Below are 14,788 nucleotides of genomic sequence, written 5' to 3'. Positions count from 1 at the left end.
TTGGATCCGACCTTCACGTTTTTTTTGTGCAGTGGTCCGTGCAATTGTCGAGTGTCTGGAGAGAGGGTTTTTTGTGTTTTTTTTCTGAAACTTGCTCGCTTGTAATGATGGAGTAGAGCAGCGTACGATGGTTGTCTCTTGTCTCTGGTCTCTCTGTGGTACGAGACGCCAAATGAAGGAGATGAAAGTGACTGCTCAGTGGAGGTGGAGAATGGCCCCCTGGGGATGGACGCATAAATAGAGGGCGAAGGTTTGGTTTGTTCTTATCTTTAAAACTCTCTTCTCTAAACAAGACAAACAAGCAAAAGGTAACAAAAAGACATTTGGGATTCGTTCAGATTGCTTTCTTCAGCTCGACTAAGGTTTCCTCGAGGGCTGAGCTTTTGCGGAAGGGGGCACTTTGAATAAGACTTGCCACCTTTTTTTGTAACACTTTAGTGGTTTGAATTCCACGTCTATTAATTTGATGAAACCTTTCCAAAATTTAAAAACACTAATTTACCAAAACTAATTTACTGCAAATGTTGTTTTGTATCTTTCTGTGTCGATCCACTGTCCTGGATATCACACAAATATGATGTTGTTTCAAATATCTTGATGAATGCAACATCAAAGCTGACATATATAACATAGTTTCGTTTTGTTTACCATTTTCTGAAGCGGCTTCACAATCCCACTCCTGTTGTAATTCATCATGCACTCCTATTTCAGTCTCTTGATGCTTTACATCTCATCTTAAACTTTTTTTTAAATACTTTTCACGTAAAAATAAACTCATCGACTGGCAAGAAAAAAAAACATGGAAAAAAGTCCAGCAGGATGTTTCTCTCTCTGCGTCAGTATCAAAGAGCGGAGACGTGTGGCGGGGAGCGGGTGGGGGCTGGGGAGAGCTTCCAAAGGGTGTTTCTGCGTGGTATGATGCGATGGTGGCGGTACATGTGTGTGTCTCCCTCCTGATGGCCCCCCCCCCGTGGAGAGCCTAGGAGCAGCCGCAGCGGTCCACCACCATGCCGGGGATCTTGCCGTGGATGATCTGCTGCTTGTCGTTGAAGTACAGCATGTTGATGGGGGACATCTTGGTGGGGGTGCAGCAGGGCCCGGCCGAGCCACGCGGGTTGGCGTGCTGCACCAGGTGGGTGTGCGGGTACTTCTGCATGAACATGTACTCGCACTGGCCCGAGCAGTAGTTGGCCTTGTAGCGCTTGGGGGCGATGATCCAGTCCCAGCCGAAGGCCTCGAAGTCCACCGTCAGCGGGTAGCGGCAGCACCTGGACTCGGTGGAGTGCTCGTCGCAGTCCAGACCCAGGTTCCTCCGGGAGCGCTTGTTCGTCTCCAGAACCTTCACCTCCAGGAACGGCTGCTGGAATCAGGGGGCGAGGGAGGTGGGAAGAGGTGGTTATAAAACAATACTGAGGGAAGTCACTCTCTTATAGCTGTGGCACACTGTAACATGGGTGCAAGTTCAGGCCTGCTCAGTAGTTTTGGCCACGCCTGCTCAGTAGTTTGGTACAAGCTGGATCAGTAGTTTGGGTCAGGCCTGCTCAGTAGTTTGGGTCAGGCCTTCTCAGTAGTTTAAATCAGGCCTGATCCGTAGTTTTGGCCAGGCCTGATCCGTAGTTTTGGCCAGGCCTGTTCAGTAGTTTGGGTCAGGCCTGTTCAGTAGTTTGGTACAAGCTGGATCAGTAGTTTGAGTCAGGCCTGCACAGTAGTTTGGTTCAGGCCTGATCAGTAGTTTGGGTCAGGCCTGCTCAGTAGTTTAAATCAGGCCTGATCCGTAGTTTTGGCCAGGCCTGTTCAGTAGTTTGGGTCAGGCCTGTTCAGTAGTTTGGTACAAGCTGGATCAGTAGTTTGAGTCAGGCCTGCACAGTAGTTTGGTTCAGGCCTGATCAGTAGTTTGGGTCAGGCCTGCTCAGTAGTTTAAATCAGGCCTGATCAGTAGTTTGGGTCAGGCCTGCTCAGTAGTTTATTTCCGGCCTGATCAGTTCTTTGGGTCAGGCCTGCTCAGTAGTTTGGTACAAGCTGGATCAGTAGTTATGGTCAGGCCTGTTCAGTAGTTTGAGTCAGGCCTGCACAGTAGTTTATTTCCGGCCTGCTTCGAATCATCCTTTCCTGCTATACTGTACTACTACTACTACTGTAGCGTTTGAAGTATCCTGGGTATGTTTGCAGAAAAAATGCAAGTGATTCAGAAGAGAGATGAAATGATACGTTATCTTCTCTTTCCTTCATGAATATTTACCTCATAGACTAACTTATCTAATGGTACAGTCACGGTCACCCCAAACAGTACACAGTATACTCTGGGCAGCCCATTGGACCCAGGAGCCTTGTGGTCCCCCTGACCTCGACCCGTGACTCATCCTGAGAGCCACACCCCCCCCCCCCCCCCCCCCCCCCCAGAGCTGGATCAGCTGGGCCCCAGCACAACAGATTTTTGGGGGTTTGTTTGTGACTCATTCAGAAGGGGAAGATGAAAGCCTGGAGGGTTACAACCTGCCACCCTGGGCTCGGGGGTTGATGTTTGTTTCCAAAAAAGCAGAAAAAGAAAGAGAAAAACAAGAGTAGAGCGGCGCTGGTGGCTGAGAAGAGGGCCGGCCCTGCTTGTTGTGCTTGGTTTTATTTTTGGTACTCATGGCGTGGTGTTTGATCTGCTCTCTAAAGGATAACATCTCCCGCTGCCGGGAGGTCAGAGGTCAGTGGTCCGCAGGGCCCAGGCTCCACAGCTGACCTCTGCTACGTGGTGTGAGGAGCTGACCCCTGTGACCGCTCCGTGAACGGTCACTCCAGCGCTGACCTACATAACTACCACAGCCCCCTGACACTGCGGTCACTGCGCTGGATGTGTGCGGGCTGGGTGGGGACGGTGTGGAGATCAGGTGATCTGGAGATGATGAACTCCGCTCAGTGCACCTGGAAGCTCAGAGTTTGGCACTTCTAGGTGACACACCTTGTTTGATTTGATGATGAGGGTTAGGACTATAGGCTACATCGCGATGTATTGGTAGGACTGCAGGACTACATGGTGTATTGGTAGGACTATAGGCTACATCGCGATGTATTGGTAGGACTGCAGGACTACATGATGTATTGGTAGGACTATGGGCTACATCGCGATGTATTGGTAGGACTGCAGGACTACATGATGTATTGGTAGGACTGCAGGACTACATGGTGTATTGGTAGGACTGCAGGACTACATGGTGTATTGGTAGGACTACAGGACTACATGGTGTATTGGTAGGACTATAGGCTACATCGCGATGTATTGGTAGGACTGCAGGACTACATGATGTATTGGTAGGACTGCAGGACTACATGGTGTATTGGTAGGACTGCAGGACTACATGGTGTATTGGTAGGACTACAGGACTACATGGTGTATTGGTAGGACTGCAGGACTACATGGTGTATTGGTAGGACTGCAGGACTACATGGTGTATTGGTAGGACTACAGGACTACATGGTGTATTGGTAGGACTACAGGACTACATGGTGTATTGGTAGGACTACAGGACTACATGATGTATTGGTAGGACTATAGGACTACGAGATGTATTGGTAGGACTACAGGACTACATGATGTATTGGTAGGACTATATGACTACGAGATGTATTGGTAGGACTACAGGACTACATGATGTATTGGCAGGACGATAGGACTGTCATTATGAGGTGTTGAGTGAGCCTGTTGAGTGAGCCTCGGTTCACTATGATTCGACAACCATCTCCATTACGGATCATTTGAGTCATTGGTTGAGTTTGGTGGGATGTTCTGGAGCAAGTTGCAGTTCTAAAACTCATAAATGGTCCCCAATAGTAGTTGGATCTATTTAAGTCTAGCTCAGAATATTCAAGGATCCATACATATCCATCATCTGTCCGGTGGTCTGGTGATGGACGGAGGGGCGGTGGATGGTGGACGTGACCTCCAGATTACTGAGCTGGGGTAGAATTGATCCATCTGCCTCAAATCCCCCCCCCCCCCCCCCTACACCCTTGGCTAGGTCTGAGGTTCTAACCAGACCCCCCTAAACCCCTGGGCCAGGTCTGAGGGCCAGACCCCCCGTCCCCCTACACCCTGGGCCAGGTCTGATGTCCTTACCAGTCCCTCCTCCCCGGGCCTCAGCGAGGTGACGGCCAGGTCGTGTCCGCTCTCGTCGAAGGCGTTGATGTCGATCCCCCAGTTGGTGTGCGGCTGCTTGAACCAGTTCTGCAGGACGTGCTTGAAGTCGATGCTCTTCCAGTGGCCCACGCGGGAGTTGAGCTCGATCTTCTGCGAGCGGATGCGGATGTGCCGGCTCCCCTGCTCTGTGACGGGCTTGAGCCGCAGGATCTGCAGGTACACGGTGGAGGTCTGCTGCAGTGGCCGCAGGTACACCCACAGCTGGGCCTTCAGCACCTTGGTGAACATCAGCTTGGGGCTGAACTTGAAGAAGCAGCAGCTGGGCTTCCCGTCGATCTGGACCAGCGGCTCGGCTGCAGACACACACAAACACAGGCAATGTGTTAGTGCACCGTACTGTACTATAGAAATGATTGATTACTGGTCAGAGGTTTTACAGTTACTTTTTACTAGAGCTTTTCCGAAACTGATACCAGTATCGGAAGATTCCTCCGGTAATTTCTACAATGCAGTATGTCGGCGAGTACGTAATTCTATGCGCCGATCCGATGCTATCAATGGACTAGCTCCTTTACTACACAGGTGAAGAACATAAACACAATGCTAGATGGTGTATCGGTATGTACTCGGTATCAGCCGATACTCAAGTTCAGGAATCGAATCGGTATCGGGAAGGAAAAATGGTATCGGAACATCTCTACTTTTTGCTAATATTTACTCCAATTCATTGACAACGATGGATGCCTCTAAGATGTATGGATATCTGTTCTGTGCTGATGAATACTTCTAGTTTAGCTCTTTGTCATCAAGGCTAGAATTGGTTTCATCAATTGAGTCTCTTCTTGAGATTCGAGGAGGACTACTTGGTCCTACCTAAAGATCTCATGTTGGCTCTCAAAGCCGTCGAGCAGAACATCAGACAACATGTTGGTTCTAAAAGCATTATGAATTTAATTATATTCATTATATCAAATTCATTATATCAAACATTTCAAATTTGAAGGGTGTCTTCATTAAGATTATACCGATCTAAATTGGAATATTATTGTTGAAGAAATAATGGGAAGATTATATAATCCTCAAATTTGAACTGATCTGAGATCTGAGTTGAACTGAGAATAGATCATTTGTCATTTTAATTCCGAAACCTTTTAAAAAATAAATGCTCAGATCGGCATCCGATTAAAAAACTCTTTAATAGGTCGAAGTCAAGACAAACTATTGACAAGTCCGTAAGCAAAAACAACTTCTGCTCATTTTAAATATACACATGCTCCAATTTACATAAGGGGAATGTTTTTCATTTTAAAGAAATACTTTTATTTATATAATATTGTGTCTCTCCTCAACATTGTTGTTATCCTCAATCCACTTAAATCAGTGATTCCATCAGGGCTTGGGAGCATTTGCATGTTCAAACAAGGTTTAGTAATGGTTACCAGTAGCCAGATGGTCACCTTTGATTCCCATGGGTCAATCACAATGAAATGCTCCCGTCCACCTTCAGATAAGCACGTCTAAACCCCAAACTGATCCTGGCAGCCCCACAGAGCAAGGACAAGTATCATTTCTGGATGAATGCATGGGCTGAAGAAAGTGACCCACAATGTCTTTATTTATTTGTATTTCTTTGGCAGCATATGTCCAATCTGCACAGTTGTTCATTTACATAGACTTCAGTGGGAAATAACCACATCCATCTTTGGCATTCATAGATTAATTTCCATGTAAAAGCATTCATTTATGAAGGCAAATTTATTCTGCCCCTATCTGGCATAATAATGTGGCTCATAGCACAATAGGACTTTGTGAACCCCCATTCTCACTTGCTATGTTCGATTTGTCTCCTGTTCAAAGTTGACTACATTAATAATGTTGTGATCTTTCTCCTGGTTTGTTGTGGTGATGATGCTGCTGTTGCTGCTGCTGTTGTTGTTGTTTCAATACAAGGAACTAAACTATATGGACCCGTCAATCATTGCCAAATCTGAGGGTTGCTCAGGCAACCTGCAAATGCTTCCTGGGTCAAAAGGTCATTTCGAACCCCGGCCTAGTTAAGAAATGGGATCAGGGGTCAAAACCGTCAGCCCTTTTACATCTCCGGGATGCTGTGGGGGGGGTGGGGGGGTGGGGGGCTAATAGCTAGATTGAGTTTGAAGGTCAAGGGCGATGGGAACATGTCTTCCCTCACAACAGACCCCAGAAAATAATTACAATCTGGGAAAGTAGAACCGGGACAACGCATTGTTTACTCCGACCCCCCTGTCTCTTACTCCTTTACCTCGGGTAAAGGACTACTTTACTTTGGCTTGTTTTTGTTTTGTTCGTCTCCATGGCGGTGGGAGCTCCTCCAGCCAATGGGAGCCTGTCCCTGAGAGCTCCGCCGGGGCTACAGAGAACAGCGGGCAGGCCTGGTTGACACCAAACAAGAGTAGTAATTGAATCATGGGGCAGGCTCGGAGAGGTATGAATCCCCTGGTGTTCGGGGAAGCGTCCGTTAGCGGGCTCCAAGGAACGTTGAGCCGGGGCCAAGCGGTGACGCCGGGGCCCTTCAGCGCCATCATTAGCGAGTGTAAATTATACAGTGTCTCACGCTGGACAAACAATATGTCAATGTTCCTCCTGGCGGGTTGCTGGGGTCACAGCAATTAAGGAGGCGGGCGTTGTGTTTGCTCATCAGCCACCGAACTCGAGGGCAATGATTCTGCAGTTTATGTGCTGCTACTATTTGTTGTTGTTTTTATCGGTGTGTGGTTCCGGCGGACGACGTTCTCCAACCCAGAACCCCGAGACAAAGCCAGGAAGACGATTCGGCGGAAAAGGAGGAGGACCTGGTGTACCGGGGACCGTGTCGGTAAATACACACGAACGACGTGTTCCTCATGGCGCTAAACAAAGAGCACATTGATCAGTCGGAAATCAATGTGTGCTTCTATAGATCCGGTACGTCGATGAGCGATGGGGAAACGATGGAGCGCCAAGCGCCCCCGAAGCCTAATCACGCTCCAAAGCGATGGCAGTACGTTTAAAAGGAACAATGGCACCTTGTCATTAATTGACCGAAAGCCGAGTGGACACTTGAACCCCACCTGAACTTGCTCTCGCTGCCCGCTGCCCGCTCTGATTAATAACAGAACCGCTCTGACCGCGAGCGAGTGGAGCCCTGCCGCGTGCACAGCTTCAGGTCCTGCTCCGCTCACCTCATCATTCAAGCTACTTTCTAAACGAGAAGGTGGAGGAAACCCTCCCAGAACTACCGTACTGCAGCTGTACAGCTCGCTGCAGGAAGACCGGTCCTTCGCCTCAACGCAGGCAACTCACGCGGCCGGATTTCATCCAACGAAATCCGTCGCTGCCTTCCGCCGAGCGTCGTTATTGGTGCAGCTTATTTCCCTGCCGTCTAATTGCGGCGTTGAGCTGCAGGTGAGGTCTGACCGTCCCCAGGTACCCTGCCTTCCCACGTGCTGATAGAGGGGAAACTTACTAGGGAGGTTCTTATCTTTCATATCCCACGTGTGTAACACGGTTTTATAACCTTTAATAACCAAGAGCGCTGAGGTTGTCCGGGAGCCGAGAGTACGGCGGAGGAAATGTGGATGACGTGGAAAACATTATCTCCACCACTGCATGTGAACGCTGTATGAGAACAAAATGGCGTAATCCCTTCTAGTTCTGACGTCAGAATCACCTAAAGGAGGGTTAATCCCACTGCTGAACAGCAGTCCTTCAAGAACGCATGATATCATCTGGATATATTCCTGAAGGCATCTCCGTGTATTCCTGCATCATCAATATAAAAGTAGCCCTTCTTACTTCAAATAAAGCCGGGTACCTCAGCTAACAACAAACCCATCAGGCACTAAGCTCAAACCACTGAGCCAACTGGAGAACGATGACAGACCGGTTCGACCGAAGGATAAACCGTAACCGGTGAGCTCAGAGATCCGCTCTGCCGCACAACACTAACTTTCCTCCTCACCTCAATCTGCCCCAAACCGGTTCACCAGGTGAGAACCCGCTCCTAAAACACAGCGGCGACCTGCCGGTCATCCATTGTCAATGCCCACTTGGATCACGCGTGAGGCACAGACCCAGATAGGGATTTCATTTGCATATATATCTATATTTTTTCTTTTCCTAATGGGAAATGCAAATGGGCCATTTTGTGGTTGGGGAGTGTGTCGGGGAGTCCCGGCGCTGAATAAATGTGGCTCTGGAGTATCCCCACGCTCCTCGGCCTATTAATCATCGTGACACCTTCACGACCCTTCTAATAAGACAGGGGCCGCGGTGCACCCCCAAACATCCCGGCCCACCCCAGCCCCGCTCCCTCTTTGTCCCCGGGCCGTCCCATGGGAGCAGGCGGGGGGGGGGCGAGGGGGGAGGCAGGAGGAGGCAGGACTCTGGGTTTGAGGGGGGGGGGGGGGCGGGGGGGTGAAGTTAGATCCCCCTCATTCAGGACCCCTCCCCTGGGACTACGGCAGGCCCCCCCCCCCCCCCCCGGGGCAACAAAAGACACCTCCTAATGCTGCCTGTTCTATCCCAGTGAGCACACACACACACACACACACACACACTCACTCACACACACGCCCCAAAACCGACGCCCCCCCCCCCCCCCCCCCCCCCCCCCCAGCCTAGGGATGAAGCTTGCTCTCCTATATTGTCGCTATATTTGCACATGTGAGCAATCTGTGGGAGCTGATATAATAAGTGCTGAACACGATCCATACCATCCAGCCTGCCCTCCACAAAGTCCTACAGGCCTGTATAGGAGCATGACTAAAACATAAAACATGCGCTCCGGGACGCGCCAAGGCTATATTTATGTGTGTTTGTTTATGTGCCAGCACATATCGAGGAGGTTAACGGCAAAGGGAGGGGTTTGTCTAACGTCAGCTTTCCCTCCTCTCTTTCCCTCCTCTGTGTGTTATCCAACCGAGAAAAAAGGGGGCTTCAGGATTTCACTTCAAAAAACAAACTGAATTTGGTTTGGGTTTTCCGCGTATCTCAACCGATTAGCGATGGCAGATCCGGCCCTTTCACGGATCAGCCCATGACATTGACGGAGTATGAAAATGAATACGCGATATTAAAGCAGTGCTGTCCTACTGAAGGCTTCGCCTTGAAAGCCCTGAAGCTCGTTCACAGCAACAGGAACCATCATTCCTTCTGTTCAATCACAACACTACGACACACAACTACACACGGCTAAACTACCAACACTGATCCCATACGGTCGCTAGGAGACTTGAGATGCATTGTGTTGCATACTGTTGAAATGTGACAAATCACACTATATGTGTGCAGCGTTTATGTGCAACAACTGACAACCAGTTGGTGCAAAGATCTAAATGGCGTTTCGTAAATAATTAATAACAAGCTAATTGATGCAACCTCCGTTCACGTCTGGGATTGACTCAAAAGCATCGCAGTGCAACCGAAAAACCACGTGTACAACCACACTGGTCAGCTCCATACAAGACATAAACATGGGATTCATGTCTTAATATGAAACTACAACCACCCAATGACCAGTGACACATTTCCATTTTGTCTTTCTCACTACTGATACAAACAAGACCAAAGGCTGTTCTCCAAACGCAGATGTGATGAACTGCTGCTGAAGCAGAGATCAGTAAGCCATCTGCTTTGTGAACTTCACTAACTGGGATACACCACCAGAGTAGAAAAGCTTTGTGATGATGAAGAACTGAGAAGGTGCGCTTCACTCTCTCAGACCTGGCAGGTCACGTACCGCCCAACTGAAATCAGTGGCCTGGCTTCAGCTGAGCCATTTAAGACGCAGCCCGACTCATTCCTAATGCTCTGTAACTTTGTAAGCCATCATAACATGTACCTTGTGCTAAAATACCTCATTATACGGCGTGGTTTTGGACATAATCTTTTGCATGTCTTAATACGTCTGTTATGAATAAAGGAGAATCCCTCTGCAGTGACTGCAGTCTCTACTGTAAAGTTCACCCATCTGCGCCTGATAGAAAATAAAGCCATTAAAAGCGTATTAGCCCCTTCCCCAGTACGTAGTAGAAACAACCCATTAAAGCACTTCCTCTGGGTTTAATGGCGGCCCCTGATTTGCCACCATTTAAAGCAGCTTTTTAATGAGACCGTTTTTTATGAGACAAGTAACCAGCCATGACTTGACCTCTGATATTATGTACTTCCTCCATTGTGCCAGAATCAGGAGTACATTTTGTGCGTAACAATTGTGTTCGCAAGATAAAAAAAAAACAACAACACACAGCTCCTGATCGAGGACGACTTGTTGTGGCCGCGGTGGAGCTGAGGAATCTGCAGGAACAAAACAGCTGCCAGGTGCAGGTCTGCGTGCGATAGCAGTAATGAGCGGGGCTAGGGTGCCACGCTGGTATCTGACGGGACACTGGCCCCCCCTCCCTGTGGGGCGCTGCTTCCAGGAGCCCTGTCCCTGACTCAGCCCCTTGGCAAGACCCGCCGGCAGGACTCGGGCCGAGGACTTGGCCTCTGAGCCCCCGAGTCGCCCGGCTGCTGGCCGCGAGGGCTGACCTGCGTTGTTTGCCTGTGTTCCAGGTTCTGTTTGTTTTGAACTGAAACCCTGTTTTTGCCAAAACGTCGTCTTTTTTTCAAAGGACACACAGACTGCTCTAAAGAGACGTGACAATTAGCGTGACTCAACGATACGCCACAATGTCAGAGCAACACTGTGTGATTGGCAGTCCCCCACTATAGTTCTCGCCGGTGAGTGGTCGTCTAAAGAGCACCAAAACATTCTCAAGCCGCATGCCGCTGTGGGGTATGAGGAGGAACGGCGTCTCCCGGAGAGGTTGGATTCCTCTTGCACATGCCACTTTATTTCATTACTCTGGATTAACCCTGGGATCTGCACACTTTGCCCAATACATACATACATACAATAAACCATCCACACGCGAACATGTTGATGCTGCTCTGCTGAATTGCAGTAAATGTCAGGAAGTATTCTTGACGTTACTTCGGGATACATTTTATTCGTTGTGCGTGCTGCCGTGCACACACACAAACACACACACACACACACAAACAAGTGCGCACACACAGAAACATTCACGTGCACGCACACATGCACACACGCACACACAGCGTAAGTGTATCAAAGCCATGCCGTGCTGCGAGTCTGTTTGTCCGTGTTCCACGGCGCGCTATAAAGCAGTAGTGAACCGCTCAACCCCACAGGATCCGTCCCAGAAAGCGGCCTCAGGTTCCTCTGATCTAGATCACACATGTTCTGAACACAGAAGTGTGTTTTCTGTTCCCTCCGGGAGCGATCAACACACCTAGGGAGGCACTGCGCTCGTTCTCTTCAAACTAACTAATGGGCCTCTGTCATTCCCCAAGTGTTCTGCATAAATCAAAGTTTGGCTTGGTCCCTGAAGAACATTTAGACCGCGTGCGATGAGCTTCCCCTAATGAGCTCCCGGGGTTACGGGGGTACGAGGCGGAGGGAAACTGCAACCACAGGTGATTTATACAGCAGAGCGCGGATCCCATCCCTGCCAGCTAAAAAAGCCAGCTAATTAAATTTTCATGTGGATAATCAGGAGGTTATCCCCCCGTTAACTGAGCAGCTTCACAGAGCTCAGCCCAGCGGAGCCCGCAGTCTATGAACCATAAACCGTCATTATGAACCTGCATTATGAACCTGTATGAACCTGCAGTATGAACCATAAAGCTGCATTATGAACCTGCAGTATGAACCATAAAGCTGCATTATGAACCTGCATTATGAACTATAAACCACCATTATGAACATAAACCTGCATTATGAACCTTTATTATGAACCATAAACCTGCATTATGAACATAAAGCTGCATTATAAACCTGTATAAAGCTGCATTATGAACCATAAACCTGCATTATGAACCTGTATGAACCTGTATTATGCCAATGCTGCATTTTCTTTGCTTATATAATGGACTCTAAAACAGGCACACACACACACACACAACCACACCAACACAGGCACACACCAGCACAGAAGCACGCACACACACACACGCACACACACACAGCTCCCTCGTGTTCCTACACAGGGCTTAATTACTGGTGTGAAGTGATTATGTCCTTTATTAGTGAAACATAACATCTGTTTCGGGTCTTTTTTAATTGTGGCTATAAAACCTCTTAATGATTTCTGTCCCTTTAGGACAGGACTGAACTCGCTACTCCCTGTGGACCCACAGTCATTCCCCTCCAACTAGCCCTACACCACCACCACCACCACCTCCACAACCAGCAAGTCCACCTCCACCACCACCACCTCCTCCACAACCAGCAAGTCCACCTCCACCACCACCACCTCCACCACCAACAACACTACAATCTTCTCCAGCACCACCACCACCACTATCTTCTCCACCACCACCACCACTATCTTCTCCACCTCCACCACCACCACCACCACTATCTTCTCCACCACCACCACCACTATCTTCTCCACCTCCACCACCACCACCACTATCTTCTCCTGCACCAGCACCACCACCACCACCACTATCTTCTCCACCACCACCACCACCACCACCACTATCTTCTCCTGCACCAGCACCACCACCACCACCACCACTATCTTCTCCACCTCCACCACCACCACCACCACTATCTTCTCCACCACCACCACCACTATCTTCTCCACCACCACCACCACCACCACTATCTTCTCCACCACCACCACTATCTTCTCCAGCACCACCACCACAACCCCTACATCACCTCCACCTCCACCACCACCACTATCTTCTCCAGCACCACCACCCCCACATCACCTCCACCACCACCACCACTATCTTCTCCACCTCCAGCACCACCACCACCATCTTCTCCAGCACCACCTCCACCACATCACCTCCACCACCACCACCACCAACACCACCACCACCATATCCCTCAACCTCCAACACCAACAGCACCAGCTCTACCACCACCCCCGACTCCTCCAGCTCCCCCCCTCCCCTCCCCTCCCCTCTAGCCTCCCCCCCTCCCCTCCCCTCCCCTCTAGCCTCCAGCCCGGCCGGCTCCGGCCCCACGTTGAGGGGCCGGGGCCCCAGCACGCGGTCTTCATGCCCTCTGAATAATGCCTCGCTTGGGGGCTGACACAAGCAGCCTACTGTACTGTCTCTGTGCCTCCCTGCCGCCCTCCAGGAGGAGCTCAAGAGAGGCCGTATGAGGCCGCATGAGAGGCTGTGAGAGGCCGCATGAGAGGCCGTGAGAGGCCGCATGAGAGGCCGTGAGAGGCCGCATGAGAGGCCGTGAGAGGCCGCATGAGAGGCTGTATGAGGCCGCATGAGAGGCCGTATGAGGCCGCATGAGAGGCTGTGAGAGGCCGCATGAGAGGCCGCATGAGAGGCCGTGAGAGGCCGCATGAGAGGCCGTGAGAGGCCGCATGAGAGGCTGTATGAGGCCGTATGAGGCCGCATGAGAGGCTGTGAGAGGCCGCATGAGAGGCTGTGAGAGGCCGCATGAGAGGCTGTGAGAGGCCGCATGAGAGGCCGTGAGAGGCCGCATGAGAGGCCGTGAGAGGCCGTGAGAGGCCGCATGAGAGGCTGTATGAGGCCGCATGAGAGGCCGTATGAGGCCGCATGAGAGGCCGTGAGAGGGCCGCATGAGAGGCCGTGAGAGGCCGTATGAGAGGCTGTGAGAGGCCGCATGAGAGGCCGTGAGAGGCCGCATGAGAGGCCGTGAGAGGCCGCATGAGAGGCTGTGAGAGGCCGAATGAGAGGCTGTGAGAGGCCGCATGAGAGGCTGTGAGAGGCCGCATGAGAGGCTGTGAGAGGCGTATGAGATGCCGCATGAGAGGCTGTGAGAGGCCGCATGAGAGGCCGTGAGAGGCCGCATGAGAGGCTGTGAGAGGCCGTATGAGAGGCTGTGAGAGGCCGCATGAGAGGCTGTGAGAGGCCGCATGAGACGCTGTATGAGAGGCCGTATGAGAGGCTTTGAGAGGCCGTATGAGAGGCTGTGAGAGGCCGTATGAGAGGCTGTATGAGAGGCCGTATGAGATGCCATATTAGAGTGTATGAGATGCCATACGAGAGGCCGTATGAGAGGCTGTGAGAGGCCGTATGAGAGGCTGTATGAGAGGCTGCATGAGAGGCTGCATGAGAGGCCGTATGAGAGGCTGTATGAGAGGCTGCATGAGAGGCTGTGAGAGGCTGTATGAGAGGCCGTATGAGAGGCCGCATTAGAGGCCGCATGAGAGGCCGCATTAGAGGCCGTATGAGGGGCCGTATGAGAGGCTGTATGAGAGCCGTATGAGAGGCTGTATGAGAGGCTGCATGAGAGGCTATGAGAGGCTGTATGAGAGCCGTATGAGAGGCCCTGCCATGTGTTGTCGCTGTAGTCTGGGTTCTGTTTTGGTACTGTGTAGATAAGAAAAAAGATTGTAAAGTCAAAAGAGTGAAATATTCCCAAAATTCCTTGAATTGAAAAAGCAAGATGGCGGCGGAGAGGGACGGAGCGTGGGAACAGGGAGGGGGGGAGCAGTGAGATTCCTGAGTCCGGGGGACATTTCGCTGCCGTATTAATAGACTATGGTGCCTTTGAAATTTTATTAGCCATAAAGTTGACAGCGTGTTGTGCAATTTCTTCAGTCCCTCGGAACAAACGCGCCGAGTTTTTCACCCCTTAAA

The 14,788-nt window shown here is 50.4% G+C and overlaps 1 protein-coding gene across 2 annotated transcripts in view; it reads right to left on the bottom strand.

Moving 5' to 3' along the window:
- Positions 1-14,788, bottom strand: part of LOC132470689 (growth/differentiation factor 11-like) — a 22,887-nt gene continuing 8,099 nt past the window's right edge. Inside the window, exons 2-3 of one of the 2 annotated variants that reach the window (XM_060069495.1) lie at positions 4,103-4,476; positions 1-1,360 (exon numbers count right to left, since the gene is read on the bottom strand). In XM_060069495.1, the coding sequence (XP_059925478.1) occupies positions 980-1,360; positions 4,103-4,476 (755 nt within the window). In that variant the 3' untranslated portion in view covers positions 1-979. The remainder of the gene's footprint in view (positions 1,361-4,102; positions 4,477-14,788) is intronic. The other variant, XM_060069496.1, reaches the window with a different exon arrangement.

This window comes from Gadus macrocephalus, chromosome 13 (genome assembly GCF_031168955.1).
Source record: "Gadus macrocephalus chromosome 13, ASM3116895v1".
NCBI classification, from domain to species: Eukaryota; Metazoa; Chordata; class Actinopteri; order Gadiformes; family Gadidae; genus Gadus; species Gadus macrocephalus.
Note: the sequence above shows the minus strand (reverse complement) of the source record. Positions and strands in the feature narration are given on the sequence as shown.